The sequence below is a fragment of the Ciconia boyciana genome, chromosome 7, assembly GCF_034638445.1.
Source record: "Ciconia boyciana chromosome 7, ASM3463844v1, whole genome shotgun sequence".
Lineage (NCBI taxonomy): Eukaryota > Metazoa > Chordata > Aves > Ciconiiformes > Ciconiidae > Ciconia > Ciconia boyciana.
Window position 1 is genome coordinate 11,027,206 of NC_132940.1, and position 21,735 is coordinate 11,048,940.

Genomic DNA, 21,735 nt, shown 5'->3' on the forward strand with positions numbered 1-21,735 from the left:
ACCTTTCCTTCCAACTGCTCTACTCCCCCCCATTGCGGCACCCGGTTCTGGCTGCTCTCAGTGCCCGGGCAAGCGCTGGCACCCCGCCAGCTCCCAGCCTCACGGTCACTTTGTGCAAGCTGGGACGGGGGATGGCCTGGGCGCACGGTGGGGTCAGTCCCCGGGGGGCTTCTCCATCCCTGGGGGCTGCAGCACGGCGCTGGGAGGAATATTCGGCAGGGCCCTTCCTTGCATGGGGACCCTGGCCATTTCTCCACCGGGATCTGCTGAGCTTGTGGAGCAGCTCTGCCCTCACCACTTACCGTGGCCAAGTGCGTTGGGGCTGGGAGGGATTTCACAGCAGTTGCATAATGTACCCAAGCTAAAAAAAAAAAAAAAAAAAGGCAAAGTAAGAAGCCCCTCTTCCAGCCAGGCACGACCCTGCAACCCCAGCCAAAGCCGCGGTGCTCTCCTTCTCCGGGATGCAATGGAGGAGACATTGCAGGGGGAACAGCAGCACCACCTTTAGCCGCAGCTGCCCAAAACCTGCCCGGCTGCTATCCCTGCACCTCGGGCACCCTCCTCGCCCAGTTTGGAACCAAGGTGCAGATGTGGTAACCAGAGAGGCTGTTTCCCTCCTTGGCTGGCTGCGCATGAGGGGGTACCTTGGCCCTGGGTTCAGAGGGGCACCCACTGACAAGGAGTCCATCCCCCTCCAAGATATGGTTCAAGGCCCCCTTGCCACCGTGATTTGAGAGGGTGGAGACCACCCAGCCCCTGGGCTGAGCACGGCTGGGCTCAGCTGGCGTGGGGCAACTCCCTCCCCTGACATCATCCACCACTGCATATGGGGTTTGCCGTGTGGATCCTGCCGCTCAGCCCCCCCAAACAGGGAGGCAGGGATCCTGGAAACCCCCTCTGCTTCCCCTCACCGAAACAGGAGTGCTCCTCCCTGACCGATGCCCGGAATGCGCCGAGGCAGACCAGGTCCTGGGTCGGCGAGGAGCTATGTGCTGCCATCACAGCGGGCAGGAGGCCACTTTTTGGGGGTGAGCCCCCTTCCCAGCCAAGCTCACTGGCACGCGAGGAGCCCTCTGCCCCTGGCTGTTTGGTGGGCAGAGCCCTAGCAAACTCACCGCTGTAGGGTGGACAACTTGGGTCAGACAGAAGCAGACCCAAGAGCTCTCCAGCCCCATTTGCCAGAATTTTTAGAGATGGTAGAGCGTGGAGCCACCCTCTTGCTTCTGCCACTGCTGCCTATCACTGTTGCCTCATGCCTGCCCCACACAGAGGGTGGTGTGGGCTCCTCTCCAAGGGGCTGGGAGATGTGCCCAGGGGACGCCTGCCCACAGGTGTCAGGGACACGGCGATGCCCCACAGATCCAGGCATGTCTCCAGCAGCAAGCGCAGCCTGGCTGGAGAGCCTGGCCGGTACGGAAGGTCTCGGTGCAGGAGCCCCAGCCCTGTGTGCGCTTGGGCGAGAGGATAACAACTTAAAACTAAAAAAAAATGTTAAATTGAGGGGTTTTTCATAGGAAAAATAAACACTAAAACCAGATTTTGGGGGTAGATTGAGGAGGGTGCTGCCATCTGCAGGACATGCTCTGGCCATGGCCTTGTGTCCAGCCCCACTGTCCAGGGGGACGTTGGGTGCTGCCTCCCCGGTGCTGTGCCATGGGGTGCCCCTCCATGGGCCGCCTTCCCTGGGGCAATGCCGGGGTGCGTGGGCGCCTTGGCAGGGGACGCTCATGGCCCACGACCACGTCTTTCTGCGGCAGCAGAGCCGCATGTACCATTTTATGTCCGTTTAAACCCAAACCTCCTGGCTGGAGGGATTTCCCTTAGAGTAAAAATCTCCAACGTGCTCTTGGAAGAGAAGGGACTTTTTTTTTCTTTTTTGGAAAATTCTTCCTGTACTGTTTCCATTCCCACATGGAGGTTTTGAGGGACATTTGTTTTGGCTGGCTCAAATGCTTATTTTTCTGCGACAGCGGCGTACCACCCTGTGTGTCCTCAGTGCCCACGGAGCCCCGGTGCTGGCTGGGGATGCCGGGGACCCTGAGCAGGGTGAAGCCCTGGGGGGAGCCCTGAATGGGAGAGAGACACTGCATTTCCCAGCTGTGTCCCAGAGCCAGGGCTGGCTCTGTGGGGAGGAATGGTCTTTTTTTAATTAAATAATATCCTAAAAATGGTTCTGCAGTGGATCTGAGTCCTCAGGGGACTTCCCAGGTGCTCGGCAGCTGTTTTGCCCCTGCCTGGTTGTCCTGGGTGGCATCACTGCTACAAGGCATCACCTCCGCTTCACCCAGGGTTGGAGCCAAGCGGTGCATCAGGATGCTGGGGTCCAGCCTGGCACCCTGAGGGGAGAGGATGGGCTAAAGCTCCAACCTGAGCTTGGGGCCATTCCTGCTGTTTCCAGCAAGGAGAAACAGGGGATTATTTTTTGCCATCGCCGCCTTTCCCCAAGCCATTGCCGTGGAGGCCAAAACCCAGTTTTCCCTAATTAAAAAACCACCCGTGTGGTGGGGACATTTTCTACGGGCTCCCAGCCAACTGCTTGCTTTAAACCTCGAAATCTTCCCCATTGCCACCCAAGGCACCCACACATCCCCATCAGGCAGCTCTTGCCAGGCTCAGGGGTCACAGCTGCGCCCAGGGACTGGATCAGGGGAGGTTTGCATCCCTCCCTGTTCTCCAGGGAGCACCAGGGCATCACCGCAGTCAAGATCAGAGCCTGGATCCACCCATCGCGGCCAGGTTGTGTTTTTGCAAAAGGTTAAAGGCAGCATGGCCCTGCCCAAAGTCCCTTTTTCTTTCTTATTCATTCCTTAAAATTGTTATGGGTTTATTGGCTTCAAAGATCCCTGCCTTCTGCCAGGCAGGAAAAACCACAGACAGAATGAACCTAACAAGGGAGTTGGCCGGGTTGGAGCACGCCTTGCTGGGGGGAAAAGTCACACTCAGGTTTTATTTAATTTGCTATAATTTTTTAAAATATATTTCCAGCAGAACAGATCCACTCACCACATAAAACAGGCAAAGAGCTCTTGTCACATCAGCCTTTCCAGGTGCCATCTATGCCCCGGCGCTCACATGCAGTTCTGATGTGCTGTGGCCAGTGGCAGCCCCTGCCTGCTCCTGCCAGCCCCCTGCCCACCACCTTCCCAGGGGGGTTCAAGGCCACTAACAAGAGAGTGTGGGGGGGAAATCCCAGCACTGCACTGCCGGGGTCTCTGTCGGGTATAACCCACACAGGTGGAGGGGTTTATCAGCTGGGGTGATAAGAAGGGATGGATGGATGGATGTTGCCCTGGGGTAAGGAGAGCCGCTCTCACCCCTGCCAAGGGGTTTGCTCCTCTCTGGCAGGGTCTGGGGTGAGGTGTTCTTGGTATAAAACCCAGGAGCCAGCAGCACCTGGGGATTTGCGCTGTGGGAAGCCTGGCCTGTGTTTGGCTGAAGGGCTCCTCAAGGGCCGGCGGAGGTCTGTGCCAGCCAAGGGGGCGGCTGAGTCCTCTGTGGGCTTGTGCTTAACTCTGTTGTAGACGGCAGAGAATCCAAATGGGTGAGAGCTGCAGGGAGCTGTGTCCATGCTGAGTATGGATCTGGCCCCCCAGCTCCTGCCTGGTGCTGCTAAGGGCTGTGGGTGATGAGAGGGGACAGTCTGAGTGCCATGGGAGGAGAGGTGGGGAAAGGATTTTGTCCCGAAGGAGCTCCATGCTCAGGGCGGGATGCTCCCTGTGGGCAGGGTGTGTGCCCGAGCAGGTCTCTGCATCTTAGCAAGTGGCTGAGCCCCTGACCGTGACTCTTAATGCAAGAAGAGGATAACATAAGGGAGAAGTTTTCCAAAATTGGACACGCGTGAGCCAAAGTGTTGGTTATGGCTGTGCCAAAGCAGTACCTTGATCCTGTCCTGGGGCAGCCAAGGAAAAAGGCTGGAATTCCCACAGGCAGGAATTTCCAAGCCCCCTCTCCCATCTCTCCATCACAGGGCTCCCCGGGCAGGCAGAGCTCACCGAGCACCCCAACTTCCCCGAGCAGGCGCTGCCGACTGTGGCCAGGCTCATCGAGGCGCTGGAAAAACAAGGTATGGGCAGCCATGGCATCTGTCCGCAGGGCGTACATGGGTGCACGCATGCAACCACCCGCTCTGCCCGTGTTTCGGACATGCCCTGAGAGCATTGCTAGAGCCAAACCTCTCCCCACGTGCCCCACTGCCCATGCAGCGTGAGCAGGGCGAGGGAGCTTGGTGGTCTCAGTCCCTGCCCGCTTCCATTGCGCTGGAGGGAGGATTTGGGGCTCAGGACTGACCCCTCTCTCCTGGCTGCTCCCTAGGTGTTGACAGCGAGGTGCTCTACAGATCTGCTCCCGGGGCGCTGGGGGATGCTGAGCTGAAGCAGGCTCTTCTGGCAGGTAAGTCCCAGAGCTGCGTCCCTCCCCATATCCCCGGTCGGGAAGGGGGCTGTGGCGGTGATGCTACCCAGGAACAGCAGGGATGGGTTACTGGCTCCGACCTCGTTATGGCCCTAATTACAGCTCTGTAAGGCCCTGCCTGCATGCGAGCCCCTCTCTGCTCCCCCAATACCCTGGTGCGATGCTGCTGAGAGGGATGCGGGTGCAGGGCTGGAGCTCTTCATTAGAAGCTCTGTTTTTTTTAGGGAGAAAAATGTTTTGTTTTGCAAACCTTTAGGATTTCTATTTGAGAAGCGGGGCAGGGAGAAATCCTCTTGCGGGTGCGACAGGGAAAAAGAAAGGGGAAAGAAGCAGCTCATTTTTTAGGAGAATGGGGGGGCATGAGCAGGCTGGGGAGGAGGGAAAAACCATCTCCCCACCCCTGCTCCTAAATTCACGGCTGGGATGGCACGGGGGCGTTGGGGATGTGATGGATGCAGAGCGCAGCTCCGATGCGGGGGCTGCGTGGAGCACCTCCAGCCTCCTGGCCGCTGCGCCCAGCGGGCGGCACTGTGGCACCGGCCACGCCGCAGCCCCGCACGGCCCGGCCCGGGCACCGCGGCCGCCCCCGCCTGCCCTTGGGACAGCGTCCCGGAGCTGCCGGCCGGGGCCTGCGGCACGGCACGGCACGGCACGGCGCGGCGCGGCGCGGCGCGGCGCGGCGCGGCGGGGGGGGCCGGCGGCTCTGCCAGCGCCGGGAGCCGGCAGCAGCCGGGCCGTGTTGCTGGGGAGAAGGGCTGTGATGAAATCGCTATATTAAGCAACATGACCTCATCGCTTCCCCCGCGCACCGGGAGCCGAGTCCCTGCCGGGCGGGGGACCGGGCTGCGGAGAAGGAAGGGATGCAGGAGAGGAGATGCTGGGGGTGCCGGGGCTGCTCCATCCCCGGTGCCCGAGGAGGGCTCTGCTCCCCCGGGGATGATGGGGGCACGGTGCACCCCACCACCCTGCTCTCCCCCCCTTGCAGAAGCCCCTGCTGCAGCCTGGGGAAGGCAGGAGCTGCGGGGTGCCCTTTCGCACGGCCTTGTCCCCCGGCCCAGATCTCCCGGCTGAGCTCCAGAGGAGGTGAAGGCACCCGGAGACCAAGCCCCGCAGCCCCGGCTGCCCTGGGCATTGATGCCCAGGCTGGGCAGGGGCAACGACAACAGCATAAGGATGCTTTGCTTTCCGAGCACGCAGGAGTTACGGGTCCTCTGTCCTCCCTGCGCAGCCGGTGCAGCATCCCCAGCAGGCACAGGGCTCCCCGGCAGCACCACAGCAGTCACCACCGAAATCCTGCCCAGCCTCGGGAGACTCCCCCAGCCCAGAGGCAAAATCCACTGGCTTTGCTGGAGCCTGGGCTGGAGCTCTGAGCAGCTGCTGGGTCCGTCCGGGTTTTCATCTCCCACCGCAGTACCCAGTAGCAGGCAGGGAAATGCCGTCATGGTTTTCAAACCATTTGAAAGACCTGAAAAATCCCCAATAGCCCTGAGTGACTTGATGCTTCCAAGCCCCCCGTCTCCTCTAGGACCTAAATAAGCTCTTTTATTCGGCAACTCAGGGGGCTGCCCCATGTGCTCAGCAACACTGAGCTGGGCAAAGCCGGAGCTCCCCGGAGCTGGCTGGAGGGGGTAGGACATGTCACGGATTTGCTAGCTCTCAGCTGATGGGGCTGATGCTCAGCCCTGCCAGAGGGATGCTCTGCAAACAGGATGGGGATGATGTTCCTGCCAGGGCCAAGCATCCCAGCAGTGCCCATGCTTGGCAGCCTGCTCCCCCCCCGCAGCCTTCCGCGGACCAGAGACCCAGCGGTGCTTCCCCAGGGCCCTACTGGAGCCCAAACCGGGCTGGGGAGGGCAGGAGAGCATCTCTGCTTTGGCTCACACACAGACCTTTTCATTACATTTGGTGGAGTAAAACATTCCTGCCAAAAAATGGGAGTTTGCATGCCCCATGCATGAGACGGCAGAGGCGAGGGTCGCATTTCTCTTCCTCCCGCGCTCCTGATGGTCCATCCCTCCAGCACCCCATCTCTGCCAGCAGCCCGCCTGCAAAAGTCAAGCTCCATCTTGGGGAATGGGGAGAAATCGGAGCCGGGGCTGGCAGCGGCTGGAATCGAACTGTCTTGGCTGGGGGGGAAAACCGGGTTCCCACCGGGGGTTTCAGCTTCCCTACGAATATCCAAATCACACTGGTGTTTGGCAGTGGTGGCAGGAAAACTGCTAGAGAGGGCAAGGAAAAAGGAGCAGGGGCTGGAAGAGTTCAGGTGCTGGTTTTCTAACCCCCAAATATTAATGTGTCAGAGAAAACAGGGTGTTTTCTACACTGAAAGAGCCTCTGAACTTCCTATGGGGAGGAGGAGGAGGTTTCTCTGGGGACAAGGAGCCATGCAGGTCAGAGCGGTCCTGGCTGTCCCAGGGAGCCCGTGGGCATCGTGTCCCTGGGGCCGGGCAGCGCGGGTGCCCATCTGAGCTGTGCTGATCAAACCCTTTCCCCGTCCCTGGCCCTTTCGGAGCCCTTACCCATGGGGAACCTAGCCTGACGGGGCAGCCCCCAAGCTGAACATCACCCAGGCTTTGGGATTAAGGTTTCCCATCCTCGTGGGGCTGCAGCAGTGTTGGGCACAGTGGACTTGGACGCAGTGCAGCTCCACATGGCTTTACAGCCTGGGCTGAGCCTGTCCCCATCCCAGCGCTGGTGACATCCTGCAGGACGGTGGCATCTGACGACTGGCTAGAGCCTGTGCACCAAGCTTGGCATTTCCATGTTGGATGATGCAAGAAAAAATATTTATAGGTGAAAAAAAAAGAAAACAAAGACAGAACTCATGGATAAAGGGGGGTCAGTGAGCCGAGCACCACCAATGCCACCCAGCTGAGATGCCACCAGGGCTGGTGGGTGAAGCATGGACTGAAGGGTGGTTGGGCTCGCAGCTGGCTTATGCTGACTTGAGAGAAGAATTAATTGTTTTAGGACACTCGGTGCTCAATTCAGACCCTTATGCCCCAAGAGGCAAGCAGAGCCATGCGACATCACTGAACACAGGAGTCAGAATCACACAGCGGCACCAAAAAGGGACTTAACGAAAAGCCGCAGCCCCGTGGGGGACCAGGGGGACTCACCAAAGAGTTGTGGATGATCAGCCAGCCAGTAGCCCCGCTGCAGCTGCAGGGAAAGAGTTATGGGCAGAAAAAGAAGAAGAAAGTAGAGCTTTAAACGGCAGCAGCAGGGTGCAGCACTCGCCCCAGCTGCCCCCAGTGCTCCCTGCAGTGCCCAGCTGTGGAGCTGCTTCATGGCCTGGGGGCATCTCCGTGCCTGTCATGCCAGGGGCCACATGCTGACCCCGAGCGTTTCCAGCCCCCAGTACTCCTGCTGTCCCCTGTGTGTGGCTCAGGGGCTGTTTTGAGCGCAGGGGATGGGGCAAATCACCTGCAAAGTCCCTGGTGCCTGCGGACAGGAGGTGTATGAGCCCCACTGGTGCCCAGGGGTGATGTCCTCTCACCCCATGCTTGCTCGGGGTCCTGCCTGCACCCGGTCCTGCCTGCACCCCTCTCCCCCTGAGATGTGCCAAGCAGCTTTCTCCTCATGGCTGCCACTAAACCTGGAAACATGGGATCTTCTCTGGCCGGTGGCAGCAGAGCCGTGGGTGGGCTGGTGGGTGCTGGAGCCCTTTGGAGCTGAAGGACCCAAGCTGGAGGAGGCTTGGTGTGGGGATGGCTGGAAAGTCATGCGTGGAGTGTCCGGGCAGTGCTTTGCCATCACTGGTGAGGGATGGTCTGAATCTTCATCCCTTCTCTCTGGTGGGGAATGGGGTGCAGAGATCCTGCAGCCCCCCCTCATGGCTCCCTGAGTGCCCCATATGGCTCGAACGGGGCTGAACCCATCCAGCACTGAAACCTCCTAGATTTTGGATACTCCATGCCCTGATCTGGGCTCTGGGGTCCATCAGCAGACGCAAACACCATGACCCTTCCCCAGGTAGCACTGGGAAAAGCCTCTGTCACTGGCAGGACCAGGCAGGAGCTGCCTGCACCCTGGGGTGCTGGGGCAAATCCGGCAGCAGCGTGAGGCGGATTGGAGCCGGTGTCTCCAGGCATGCTGTGCCTGTGCTGCCATCCTGCGTGCTTTGATCTCGGGCCCCGGCGCAAAGCAGTCTGCCTGGAGACACGCTCACGTGCCCGGGAATTAGGTCAGGGCTCGGTGGGGATTAGCGAGCGGTGGTGGGCCCGGGGCTTCGCTGCGACTGCCGGGAGCTGCTGCTGGGCAGAAAGGGCTGGGCTGGAGGGGGGAGCAGCCCGGGGAGCCTCACACTGCTCCCCCCATCATTGAGGCACAGATGCCCAGGGAGGGAGCGCATCCCCATCCTCATCCCTGGGATGCCAGAGGGGGCTGGAGGCCCCCCAAGGGCTCTGGTTTCCCCTGACCAAGCTATTAACCCCACCACGATGACTTTACTCCCCAGCCCGAGGTGCCCCCGTGCCTGCCGCACTGCTTTTTATTTATACCTGCAGTGGAAATAAACCCCGCGTCGTCAGAGCCTGGCAAGAGGCATGAGCTCATCTCTTATATTTGGTGGTGACGAAAGAAGGGTAAATAAACGGCAGCAGCACAGACATCCCTGCCAGACCCATCAGGGTGAATTGGGGGTGAGCTTTTGCCATCCCCTCCTGTAGCTGCTGGGGAAACTGAGGAAGGGAACTGCTCTCGGGAAGCCGAGGCGAGGGAAGGCAGCCTCACTGGGCACCCTTGAAAGGGGGTCGCAGCACCCCTGCCCTGGCTGAGTGCAAGCTGGGGGTACGCCGAGGTGCAACCCAGCTGGGAGGGTGTTTGGGGCTGCCAGGAGCTCCCACGCATGGGCAGGGGATGTCCCGGCAGCTGCCAAGTCCCCAGCACGAGGTACCAGCGGGGATGCTGAATTAAAGGTGGGGAAATATTCCCTGATTCGGTGCACAGTTCCCCAGTAAACCCTCACTGTGGGATGCCCAGGAGCCTCAAATGCCTGGTCAGGTCCAGGGGATGTACAGATCCTTGTGCAGGCAGCATCTGCGTGGATGGGAAGGTATAGCCCCCAGGACTGGACAACAAGGACATCCCTGGAGCACCAGCTGACGATTAAACCTAAAATGTCCAGGAGAGGTAGGGAAACCCCCAAGTCAGTATTTAAGTCAGCCCCAGGTATGGGTGGTTTGGGTGCCCCTCTACCACAGGGACCCTGCACCCAAGAGCATCACGCTGCGGCAGCACTTGGTGGCCAAGGTCCAGCTCAGCCTGCAGGACTCCCTGCTGCGCCCTGCTGCGAGGGGCCATGGGTGCTGGGCAGGGTCTGCGCCCTGTCACCCACGCACTGCCCGGGGATGTGGGTGCAGCTGTCACCTGTGTCCACGAGCAGGGGACACCCGGTTACCAGGACCCTCTCAAGCTTCTTCTTGAAAACAACTCCCCTCACCACCATCACCTCCTCCCTGCCACCTCTTGGCTAAACATCCTCTGCATTTACCGCAACTCCAGGCTTACTCACACCTCCCCGGCTGGCTGCAGCTGCCGGGAGAGGTCCTGGCGTTTCCTGCCCAGCCTGACTCAGCCCAAAGCCCCGGCACCCCTCTGCCTCCGCTGGGATGCAGGGTCTGGCATCCCGGTGGGAGGAGGCTGGGAGCACCCATCGCTTTTCCCTCTGGCCCGGCGGCCATCCCGCACACCCCTTCCCCAGCCCCAGATTCATTCCTGCTTTTCATCCCCCATGGACAAGGGATGTTCTCCACCGGTCCCCGGCTGATTGCTTGCTTGCTCTGCCAGCAGGTTGTGTGTTGGAGGGGGTTGGTATGGGGTTGAGGTTGGGGTTTTGGGGTGTTTTCCTTCTATTTGTGGCAGGCGCATGGAATCCCTCCGTCATTCCCCGGGGGAAGGGACGGGAACATCTGGAGAGCAGCGGGAGAGCTGTGACTCATCCTGCAGCATCATTAACTTCTTATAGCTGGTTATCATCTCCCTCTGATAAGGAGAGAGCAGCGTCCGTGGGGTCAGGCCGGTGGTAATTGGCTGGGAAGGCTCCAGGGTTAACCCTTCCCCAGCTGCCGGCCGAGCCTCCCTGAGCTGCCGGGGCGCAGCCGGTGCCGGGGAGCAGCTCGGAGCACCCCTCCATGCTGTCAGCACAGCGGGGAGCCCAGCTCACCACTGCGGCCCCGGGCAAGGAGGGGAGCTGGGGCAGGAGGATGCCACTGCACCTCCAGGAGGATGGGGACAACAGGCTATTTCCAGCCAACGGGCCAAGGAAAACGGTGCCATCGGCAATCAGTCCCTGTTAGCAGGGTGTAAATCCCACCCCCTCCGGTCTCCCCATCACACCTCTCTCTGAGTGTAAAGATGTTTTTGAGTCTTTGTTTGGAACCCACTGAGCCTTCCCTTTGAACACTCCCCCGCCAGCCCATGCCTAACGATGCAAACGAGCTAATTAGGCGCAGCGGAGCCCGGGGCTATGGCCTGGGGCCAGTGCCCGGCAGCGGTCCCTTCCCTCCACAGAAACAGCTTGTGGCTGCTCTCCCCAATCCACACCAGCATCCTTAAGGCAAGTGACAGGTCCCTGCAGAAACCTCCACGGTGGGCAGGGGGAAGCAGCCGGGCTCCCCATCCCGGGTAAGAAGGGGCTTGGAGTTTGCCCGGTGCATCCCACTGATGGGAGCAGCTTTCTGCAATGCAGCCCAAGCAACAAGACCCCAAGAGCCCCCGGCAGCATCCCTGGGTTTTAGCTATGCACGTTTCAGCCCAAAACCGGGGCTGGAGCATCTCACAGGTTCCCTGACCCCACTCTCCTCCCCCTGCCCAGCTGGAGCCAACCTGCCAGTTCACTTCTCCAGGGCAAGTGCTAGCAAAAATGGGGAACTGGCTGTCATCCCCCCGCAAACCCCAGTAGAAATAACTCTTTTGGCGAGCTGAGAAGGTCCAGAAGTGTGGCTGGGAGATGGGAGCATCAGCATGGACCAGAGCGGGGCCAGGGTATCAGGCAAGAGCTGGCACAGCCCTGCCCGCCTCGAGGATGCTGAGGGCAGAGTGGCCCATGGGGTGATGCTGTGACATCGGGGGGTGCCGGAAAGGCAGCGCCCGCCTTTGCCCTAGGTTGCATTTGGCCACGCTGGATGGCTGCCTGCCCTGGCGCGGTGGCATCTCTCCCAGCCGTCCCTGTGCTGCCCCTGGGCACGGTTCCCAGCCGGCCGGGTGCTTGCTCCTGAAAATGAGGTAGCGTCTCCAAGGGCTGGGTTAAAGGCTTTGCTTCGGGCATTGGTCAATCTGTTTTCTCACCGGTCTCTCAGCCAAATGGCAGGCACTGTACATAAGGGACCTACCACGGCTTCTTGTCCCCAAGCAGGCGGAGGGGGAGACGGGCAGGCTCCCAGGCTGCCTGGCCCCCGGTGAGGTCACCCCAAGGAGACAAGATCAAGGTCAAGGTGCCCAAAACCAGCCTTTGCCAGGAGTTAGGGACCTGCTCCCCATCCCAGCCCCACTGGCCAGGCGCATCCGAAGCCTTGCCCTAGGAAACAGCTTTTCTCCATTCTTTTGGGCTTATCGCCCCAGAAGGGAGCACGGCCACATGCGATCAGCTGAAATGGTTGGAGACTCGAGGCATTTTCTGCTGGCAAACGCTGGGCTGGGAGATGGAGCATCTCCCAAAATGGCACCAATTTCGGTAAAGCTGCATTTGGGGGTAAAGACCCGGGGAGGGGAGGGGGCTCAGAGCAGGGCAAGCCCACCATCTTCTTCTCAATCACAACACACTGGGCCATTTGGGGCCTGACGCATCATCTTTAAGAAAGTGCAAAATTTGCTCTTTTTTTCAATATTCTCATTTAGAAGAACCGAGAAATTCAGTTTCTACAAACGAACCATTTCAAACAATCCCAAATATCTTGGGCTTTTTTATTATCCCCACCCCCACCCCCCCACCCCCACCCCCGATTTCTCCTATGAGGAGAATTTCAAAACATTGCATTTGGCTCCAGTTCGACTCAAAGGCAGATTTTGAAACCTTGAGATCTTTGCAAAAGGGACCATTACCCTCTGGGCAGCCACCTCCCAGCCCAGCCGGGCTGAGAGACCTCCAAGAAAAACGCATGAGGCAATACCAAAGGATGCTGAAAGGGCTCTTCGCCCTGGACCCTGGTGAAGCAATGTCCCCACGCTGGCCTGGCCGCAGGGCTCAGATGGACGTGTCCCACCCTTCGGCTCCTGCTGGACCGTGGGACATTTCTGCTCGGAGCAGAAATTTCTGCCCCCGTCCCGAGCCCAAGCTGGGTGGGCTCAGCCTCCCCCATGTGCTTTGCCCCGTCCCTGGAGCATCCTTCACCGCTTCCCCCAGGGCAGCTGCCTTTCAGGGCACGTTCACAGTGTCTCGGGCTCGCTGGGGGCGACGTGGACCTTCAGCAACATGCATTGCCTGGGGACCATAACCCCGTTCCATGGATGCATTTTTCCAAGCAGTTCCTCCAGGGCTGGGGCTGGCACATGGTGCCTGGCCCTTGATGGCCCGAGAGTGCCTGGGGCAGCCGCTCAGCCCGTCCCATGGGTGCTATCCTGCAGTGGGGCCCCGGTGGGATGGCAAGAGCCCCTGCCCCACGCACTGGTGGATGTATAGTGCACACGAAGCAGAGACACTGCCTCGTGCTCTCCATGGGCACATGGAACTCCGGGTCAGTGGAAACTGGGACAGGAATAATTGCTCTGGCGGGGGTTGGCAGTGAAATCATGGGCTAGCACACCTGGGGGATGGCGGCGTGGGCAAAGAAATCAGCACCCACATCAGGAAGAAAGCCTGCAGGGACGGAAGAGCTCCGAGCTCCGCGCCGGAGAGGCAACACCATGGGCTAAGGGATCTCGCTGGGTCTCTCCCTGCAGACGCCTCGGCCGTGGACATGGACCTGTACGATGCCCAGACGCTGGCAGAGGCCCTGAAGTGGTACCTCCAGGAGCTCCCGTCGCCCCTGATCCCTCCAGCTCTCTACAGCGACTTGGTCCACATGGCTCAAGGTAAGCACAGCAGGGCTCCCCCACGCCTAGGACCTTTGTGGGGCTGAAGGAGCTTTGGGAAGCCCCTAGAAAGGCTCTCCAGCATCTCCAGGGCGTCCCCTGACCCCATCCCCTGCCCAATGCTGCACTAAGGGCAGATCCCGAGAAGGACCACTGGGAACATCCCCTGTGCCGGAGCGGCACTGCAGCTTTTGGAGATGCTCTGGGAAAGCGAGGGGTGACCCTGTGGGCAGCTTCGCCCCCGCCACAGCATGGCCCTCTGCCGCTGCGGTGCCCGGAGGAGGAGGTGCTGCCTGCCAGGACGGGTGGCTGCCAAGGCTGGGTGACGCTGGCCCCAGAAGAAAGTGTTATTATAATATTTTGGCTCTGCTGCCTGGGAATTTTTTACTGTAATCTCGTTAACTCTTGGCTTTATATGGGCATAGAAAATTCTTTGCTTTTTCAGCTTAGTGCCATTAGGAAGTGCCTTTAGGTCCCTGCAAGCTTTCCAGCCTCTGTGCAAACGTACGAGAGTGTCAAGGTTTTCATTTTATTTGAATTTTTTTCAAATAAACAATTTTTTTTCAAATTTTTTCAATAAACTCTGGGGACCCAGGTCAGCAGAGTCCACGTTCCATCCCAACGGGGAGCCTGGACCAAAACCCATTTCAAATGAGTCCTCACAGAGCCACTCAGCCCCTCCCAGCCCGAGGCCCCACGTGCATCACCAGGCATACACGAAGCCCTTGCCCACCGTGTTAGACAGGACCTGAACACTTTCGAAACCAGGATTTCCCCTTTCACAGCAGCTCCCAGCTCGCTGCCAGTCCTCCATCCCTGTGCATCACCTCCCCATCCTAAGCCAGATTAGAGCTTGGGCAGATCATGCTCTTGGCTGCCTTAAGAGGCAATAAAAGATCACCCGTGGCCAGCCCAGCGTGGCCTTTCCCTACCACGTCCTGGTGGGAAAAGGCAACGGGCTCTTTGTGGCCTCCAGCAAGGCAGGAGGGACACACAGAGAAGATGAGGGATAACTCAAGCCCTGTCCTCCCTGCCCTGCGCAGAGACACAGAGCCAGGAGAAATACACCCGGGGCCAGTGGCACCGAGATGCCGCCTTCCCCTCACCCGTCGGAGAGAGGAGAAATCAAAGGCTGCCTCCCTTCCAAGGATAAAAACGCAATTAGGAAGCAATTAGCTGGGTTGCCTCGTTAAGCGACTTCAAAGGGAAGTGCCTTTCCCCGCAGCCTGTGCTGGAGCGGGCTCTGCTCCTGGCACAACGGGTGCAGGAGGAGGAGGGAGCAGGAACGGAGGCGAAACCAATGGGGATTTCTCTGGGGCTTTAAAAAAAAAATAAAAACACAAGTCTTTCAAGAGATGGTGCTGGTTTTGGCAGTCTGCCCTGCAAGCAGGCTCCTTCTGCCCCGCTCAAGGCTGCGGGCTAGAAAAGTGGCAAGCTGACCACCTGCAAAAGGAGGTCAAAAACATCCCCAAATTCCCCCTTTGGCTGTGGACCTTTCCCCTGCGGCATTTCCCCTGGGTACAAAAAGCAGCTGATTGGGGTAGGGGAGGCCTGGAGCGAAGTCAAACACCCCGCAGGAACAGCTTGTTGGATACGGGGGCACAGAAACACCCCATTGCCATCCCAGCTGGGTTGTGGACCTGCTTCGGAGGGGATCCCGGACCCCCCACCCCTCCAGCTCTGGTGCACCCCGGCCCCAAGGATGGATGCCCAGAGCTGGCTGGGCATCGGCCAAGCCTCAGCCCTGGTGCAAAGAGCTGCGGGGAGCTGAGTCAGTCCCCGGCCAAGCCGGGCTTTGAAGCCGGCTGAGAGCAACACAGCCTTGGGGACCCCTCTGTCCCCCGCAGATGAAAGGGCCGGGCCAAGGCGGGGAGGGAGGATGGCTGGAGGGCAGCTGTTTCCCATGCCCGGGGCAGGACCGCAGTCCCAGGCCACTGAGCTCACAGCTCACAAGACCCGGGAGTCCCGGCCAAGGCTGCCAGAGGGCACGGGGACAGGCTGGTGGAACACCACGGGGCTGTGGGCTGCTCGGGGCGGCCGTGATGGGGGTTCTGGTGGCACCTCCATGACGTGCAACACCATTAGGTGCCTGCTTTTATTCACATGGGCAACTCAAGTATCACTGGAAGTAGTTGTCCCCCAGCCAGCCCTCCCTGCTGCTGTATTTCAGATAGAGACCACGCTGGGAGGGCTGCAGGGACCCTGCCACAGCCAGGCCTGTAGCTCTCTGCCCAGGTGCAGCTTTTTTTCTCCTAAAAATCCTTTTCCCTCCCAGCTTGCTTTTCCTGTAGGGGAGGGCTGAGCCTTTACATTTGGCAGATCTTGCAGCTTGTGCCCATTTCCCCAGCTCTGCTTTGCTCTGCCTTTTCCATGGCTTTACTGTGCGCCAGGCAGGGCTCTCGCAGTTTTCATCCGTTGGAGCAGCAGCGAGGGGTGTTTAGGTGCAGCCCCTCTAGGTGAGCAGCTCAGCCCCTGGTGCTCCATCCCTGGCTGTGCTGAGAGGGGGAATGTGCTGAAGTCACCCTATAATCTGATCTGGGGTGCTGTGAGTGGGTAAATGGGGCTGGCAGCCTCCAGCGAGAGGCGGCTGAGACCCCCAGGGCATCACTTCTGCGTGCCCTGTGCTCCCTGGGGTACCCACGTGTCCCACAGCCTGTCTGTGGGAAGGGATGGGCTGCAAAGAAACAGTCGTGGTTTTGGGGGGAGAGGTTGAGGTCAGGTTTTTTTGGGGCTCTGTGGGGAGTAGAGACCTGCCACAGCTCATGCCATGTGTGCTGGCAGGTGCCGGGCTCCTATGAAAGGCAAGTGGATGCCCCGACCTCCCAAACTGACCTTTCTTCTCCTGTTTCCCCTCCGCTGCAGAGACCCCGGGCCTGGAGGAGTGCGGCCAGCGAGCCAGAGCCCTGCTGGCCCCCCCAGCCCTGCCACAGCCCCAGGCACTGCTCCTGTGCCAGCTCACCCGCCACTTCTGCCGCCTCTGCCAGGGCACCCACAGGAGCCACCTCTCGCCCCGGCTCCTCGGCGAGCTCTTCGGGGAGCTGCTTCTCCGCCCTGCGGCAGCCAGGTGAGGTGCCCCTGCCACGCAGGGGACGGGGCGGGCGAGAGAAGGGTGCCCGCAGCCGGGCATGGGCACGCTGGCCCCCAGGCAAGCTGGGTTTGCTGAATGACAGCCCACCAGTGGCTCAGCTCTGGGGTTTTCCAAACAGGGAGGCCAGAGCTGGGAGACCCATCCCAACTGGGATGCTCTGACATCATACCCGTTCCCACAGTGACCAGGCGTGATGTCACACACGGGACTGGGATACACAGCATCGCCTCAGTCCCACAAGAGATCCATCGGGGCGGCTGGCTCCTGCCCCAGGGACGTGGGGGTCTCTGGGGGAGGCTGAGCTGCTGGCACTGTCACGGACCCCACCCCTTCTCCCCACAGCACCGAGGCGAGCCCCGAGCTCCACGCAAGGATCCTCGAGTCCCTCATCGTGGCCGGCGAGGTGGCGGAGGTGCCGGCAGCCCCTGGTAAGAGACGGCCGGCTGGCAGCGGAGGGGGGGCAGCGGCAGTGAAATCTGGGGAGGCGGTAGCAGCAGGTCACGGTGCGGTTTCGGCGGCCGGTGCGGTGACGGGAAGGCGCCTGCGTCCCTGCGGTGGTGTCCGGGCTGCACTGGCTCCCTGGCCAGGCACGCTGTTCCCATTTCCCTCCCTCCTTTCTCCTCAGAGAGACTGGTTTTGGGGCATTTCTTTGCAGCCCCTCGGAAGGTTTGCAGCTGTTTTCTTGCTTAATGTCCCTGTCACTGCTCTTTGGTCCTGGTGTGGTGCAAGCGGGTCCCGCTCCCCCATTTTGGGGGCTCAGCAGGTGTGCGTGCTTGTGGTCAGGGGCTGCTGTGCAACTTGTTTTGGTGAGCAGGAATCTGGCTGCAGTCTGGGAGGAAAAAAATACCAACAGAACCATAAAATGGCAGGATGGTGCTTGCTACAGGATAAAATCTGGGTTTATAATTTTTGACTTGCATTTAGTTTTCATGTGTGCAGAATTACACTGCGTCCGTCAACACTGGTGCTTCTCCCATGGGGCATCCCCAGGATGGGGACAAGGATGGGCACTTGTCCCCTACCTCTCCATGCATGGGAAAGGAGCCGGGAGCGTGTGTTTTTCTTCAGATCACAGAATCATATAGGTTGGAAAAGACCTTTAAGACCATCGAGTCCAACTGTAAACCACCCTTCCCCCTCCAGGACTGTAGGTCTGCCCCTTTTATTACCAACACCAGCATTTGCCTCCAGCACCTCTTTGCTCTTTACTTCTGCTCTGGTCATTGAAGTCCCAGCCCTCTGCTGGCCACCTTCTCCTGGCGTGTCCTTCTTGCTTGATGGCACCTCATGTCCCCCCGGTGTCCAAAACCGAAGCGCATGCCCCTTGTGCCCTCTACAGCACTCCCAGGATGGGAGGCAAGCAGTCCATCCAGGTGGGGATGTACGTGGGAGGGAGGGAGAGTGCTCACTGGAGCACATACTGCAGACCTTGAGGACCACAGAGGTCCATCCTGGTGGGATCCCATCTCCAGGCAGCCACCAAGATCTGGCTGTGTCCCCGCACCGAGCTGCCCAGACCCCCGGGAGGCACAACTGCGTCCAGCCCTCCTGCTTGGAGATGTGTCGGTGCTGGCCCCAGTGAATCCTGTCTCCTTGCGATGTATCTGCGTCCTTCTCACCACCCTGCCTCCCTGTGGGGTGGCCGGGCCAGGCAGGATTACAGCTCTTAATATTCCTCATATATCAGCCCCTTCAGAACTGTCATCTTATTTATTGCTCTCCCCCGAGCTCTTGCCCACGAGTTTGTCGAGATCTGTATGGCTTTTCCACCCGCTGATTCAGATGTTGGGCAGCTGCAGCCCGGCGGTCCCCAGGGTCCCTGTTGCCATCCCTGGACCCTGCGCTGTCACCAGTCACCCCCACCCCAAACTGAGCAGAGGGGCTGGGCAGGACTCTGGGGTCCTCATCCCCTTTCTGGGTCAAAATCTCCTCTATGGGCATGTCCTGATGTGGGCACCCCACAAGTGTGGGGCAGGGCACGGAGCACATGGGCTCACCGCCCCACGGGCTGCCTCGCTGCGGGACTTCGGACAAGTCCTGCCACGTCCCCTCTCTTTGTACCTAAAAGCGAGGATATTATTACTCGGCTGTCATCACATTAGGATGTTGGGAAGCTTAATTAAATGCCTGCAAAGCGTTTTTGAGAGCTGCAGATGAAAGGCACTATATATAAAGTGCAAAGAATTATTATTAGCGATGGAGTCCGTGCCCCGGCCCCGCTCCCACCGCCCCGGCCCCTCTGCCCCCGCGTCCCGGCACCGTGATTATTTTTGTGTGTGTATGGAGTTGTGGTTTTATGATTATACATGTAAAATAGCTATAAATACCCTGCAATAACACAGCGGGTGTGTGCGCATAGCACAGGAATAGGAGTCGGTAGCTGACACGGAGGAAACCGCGATGTGACCTCATTCTGACTCAGGCGTAAATATACCTTGTGCGAGCGGGCGGCTGGGGGCTTTGGGGGCAGCTGGGCAGGGTTTGGGGCTGCTCCGGGGCCGCAGGGACAATGGCCGCCTTGGCAGCGAGGGTCATGTTTTGGGTGAGGTCCAAAGCTGGCTGCTAACCCCGGGGAGGCTGCTGTGGGGTTGGGGGTCTCTCCTCTCCGGTGTGTCCTGGGGCTGATGGAGGAAGCTTGGATGTGAAAATCATCAAGAATAAAAATGTAAATTATGAAATCTGGTTCCTGGAGGGGCCAGATCCACCCAAGGATTCACTGTGGCTGAGTTTGCTGCATCTCTTCCCGCAGGCACTGCTCCTGGCGGGTCTCTGCAGCCGCCCGTGGACAGGCTGCAGAGGGGAATGGCACAGGATGGGTCCGTGATGGCTTCCGAAAGCTCTTCCCAGTGACTGGGGGACGCAGCAGTGGGGTCATGCTGGAGGCACTGGTTTGCATAGGGCAATGCTATGGGTCAGTGGCAAAGCTGGGACAGAGCTTGAGGTTGGGTGGCCGCATCCAGGCCACCTCACCATGCTCTCCAGCAAGCCCTGGCACTGGGCCACCAGCCCCAGCCCAGCCCAGGGGCATGGGGATATTCCCCAGCCCCATGGGGACCCGGGGGGGCACACAGAGCCCACAGCAGGACCCCAGAGCCCGGGGGGGGGCGTTTCCCGGGCAGGGTGAGGGGGCAGGGGAAGGCAAAGGGAAGAAGTGATGCAAATACCAGCTCAGCTGAAGGAAGATGACTTCATCTCCTTTTCCTCTCCTGGTGCTATTTATAGCTGCTTTAATTTACTCCCCTTTGCTTTATTATCTCTCCAGCAAGCCGTTAGCCCTCAGACAGCAGGATGCCTTTACTCACCATGCAGCACAGAATTCTGCAAAAAAAAAAACCCCCACCACCAAAAAAAACCCAAAAGCGGGGGCGGGAGGCAGGGAAAGGCGGCAGAGCGCTGGGGGCAGGAGCATCGCTGTCCTGTGGTGTAGGTTTCTGGAGAAAATGAGAGGATTTTGGCTCCTTTTGGGGAAAAGAGTGAGAATTGGGCGAGGGAGTTGTCCCCTTCCTCCTTCAGAGCAGTGGCTGGAGGGGACAGGATCAGCAGTGTCAGGGTCCCCTCCTCACCCCAGGACGGGGGCTGCTGTTTTGCTGGACCCTGCTGGGGCAGGCACCCCCTGCTCCCCCAGGACCCCCAGCCCTTGCCCCGCTTTACATGGGGCAGTGGTATAACGCCAGCTGCCAGCACCCAGCCCAAGCACCTCGAAAATACCTTCCCAAAGAGCAGGTTTGGCAGCCCCATGCTATGGGGAAACTGAGGCACGGCCTCCCCATGCAGTCACTCTCCCAGCAGCTCCAAAATCGGTCCCTGGGAAGGTCGGTCCCCAGATGCCCAGCCCTGAGCCCAGCACCATGGCACCCCACACCCCAGTGCTCAGCAGGGATGGAGGCCACAGGGCTGCGGTGGGGCTGGTGGTGGGTTACATCCTGTGACATGTCGTGATGTGACACACTGGGCACCTCTGTGACAGCATCGCCGCTGAGCAGGACTGCTGCGTTAAACCAAATTAGAAGTATCTGGCTTTGAAGTTTTTAATTAACTTTTTTCCTGTTTGCTTTCTTCTGAATCCAAGGGGAAAGCCCATCCTCTCGCTCTCCCTGGCATACGTGTCAGCGTGCCATGGCGGAGGTTGCAGACCTGGATGTGCAGGGGGTCAGGAGGGAGCAAAGAGCTTGCCAGGAGGGGCCAGCCCAGGGCCTGCAGACCCCCGCCTGCCCGGGATGCTGGGGGCCGTGTCCAGGCACTGCCCTGCCTGCACGGGAGCATCCCCACACGGCCACGAGCATCCCGCCGCTTGGCCTGGCACATCGGCCGCAGGGTGCCTTCGGTTTGCGTTATCCCTTGGCGTTTCATCCCCTTGGGGCTGCCGATGGGGAGCTGATGAGGGTTAAAATTAGTCAGGCAAAAACCCAACCAAAAATCCCTGGGTGGAGGGCAGCAGTGGGAGGCTGCAGCCAAGCAGTTGCCTGTGCTGACGACACCTGGTTCTGCCTCCCCTAATCTGCAAATAATACAGAGAAAACAAATTAACACCGGGCGGGGGGGGAGAAAAGAGAGCCAGAGCCTAGCTAGCGATGCAAGACAGGGGGAGCGGCTCCAAATAACAGATCCCCGAAGGCATGGGGAGGAACATGACAGGGATCTGCACTCCTGCCATCCCAGAAGCGGCCTTGTGCCTCTGCCGCTGCTCTGTCCATCATGCAGCCCAGCCTGGCGAATCCGGAGAGGGAAAAGCCTCCGAGACAGGCAGCAGCGGGGAGGTGAGAGGTGCAGAGCTGTGCCATGGAGCAGGGAGTGCTGCTCCCACCTGCAGCAGAGGATGGGGGTCCCCCAGGCACCCAGGGTGCCCAGCTGGGAGGCAGCTGCTGCCTGACCCACTTGCAGGCAGCCGGCAGGCAGTGGGATGCTTCTGGGAGACCCCAGGGGTGCTGCCTCCACAGCTAATTTTAGCCTGTGTTCAATTAATCATGGAGCAGGAGGGGATCGCGGCATCGTGGCAAGCCCAGCCTTTGCCGGTGCCTCTGCCAGCTCCCCTGCCTGCCCCGTGATCACTGCTGGGAGGGCTTGGAGGAGCAGGGACCGGGGCGTACCCCCCACCCCGTGATTTTGGGCTGGGGAACTAGGAGTGATCCTGTGCCGCAGTCCCCTTCCTCCAGCTAGCTTTAAGCGGCTGGGGCAGCCCTGGGAAGGATGTCCCATGGCAGCCTAGGGACAAGGGGGTGGGAGGT

At 59.8% G+C, this 21,735-nt stretch overlaps 1 protein-coding gene across 1 annotated transcript in view; it reads left to right on the plus strand.

Annotated features, from left to right (window-relative positions):
• LOC140653909 (phosphatidylinositol 3-kinase regulatory subunit alpha-like) overlaps positions 1-21,735 on the plus strand; it is a 43,280-nt gene that overhangs the window by 1,832 nt on the left and 19,713 nt on the right. The window contains exons 3-7 of the mRNA XM_072866629.1: positions 3,968-4,063; positions 4,312-4,389; positions 13,291-13,422; positions 16,285-16,486; positions 16,853-16,938. Coding sequence (XP_072722730.1) covers positions 3,968-4,063; positions 4,312-4,389; positions 13,291-13,422; positions 16,285-16,486; positions 16,853-16,938 — 594 coding nt within the window. The remainder of the gene's footprint in view (positions 1-3,967; positions 4,064-4,311; positions 4,390-13,290; positions 13,423-16,284; positions 16,487-16,852; positions 16,939-21,735) is intronic.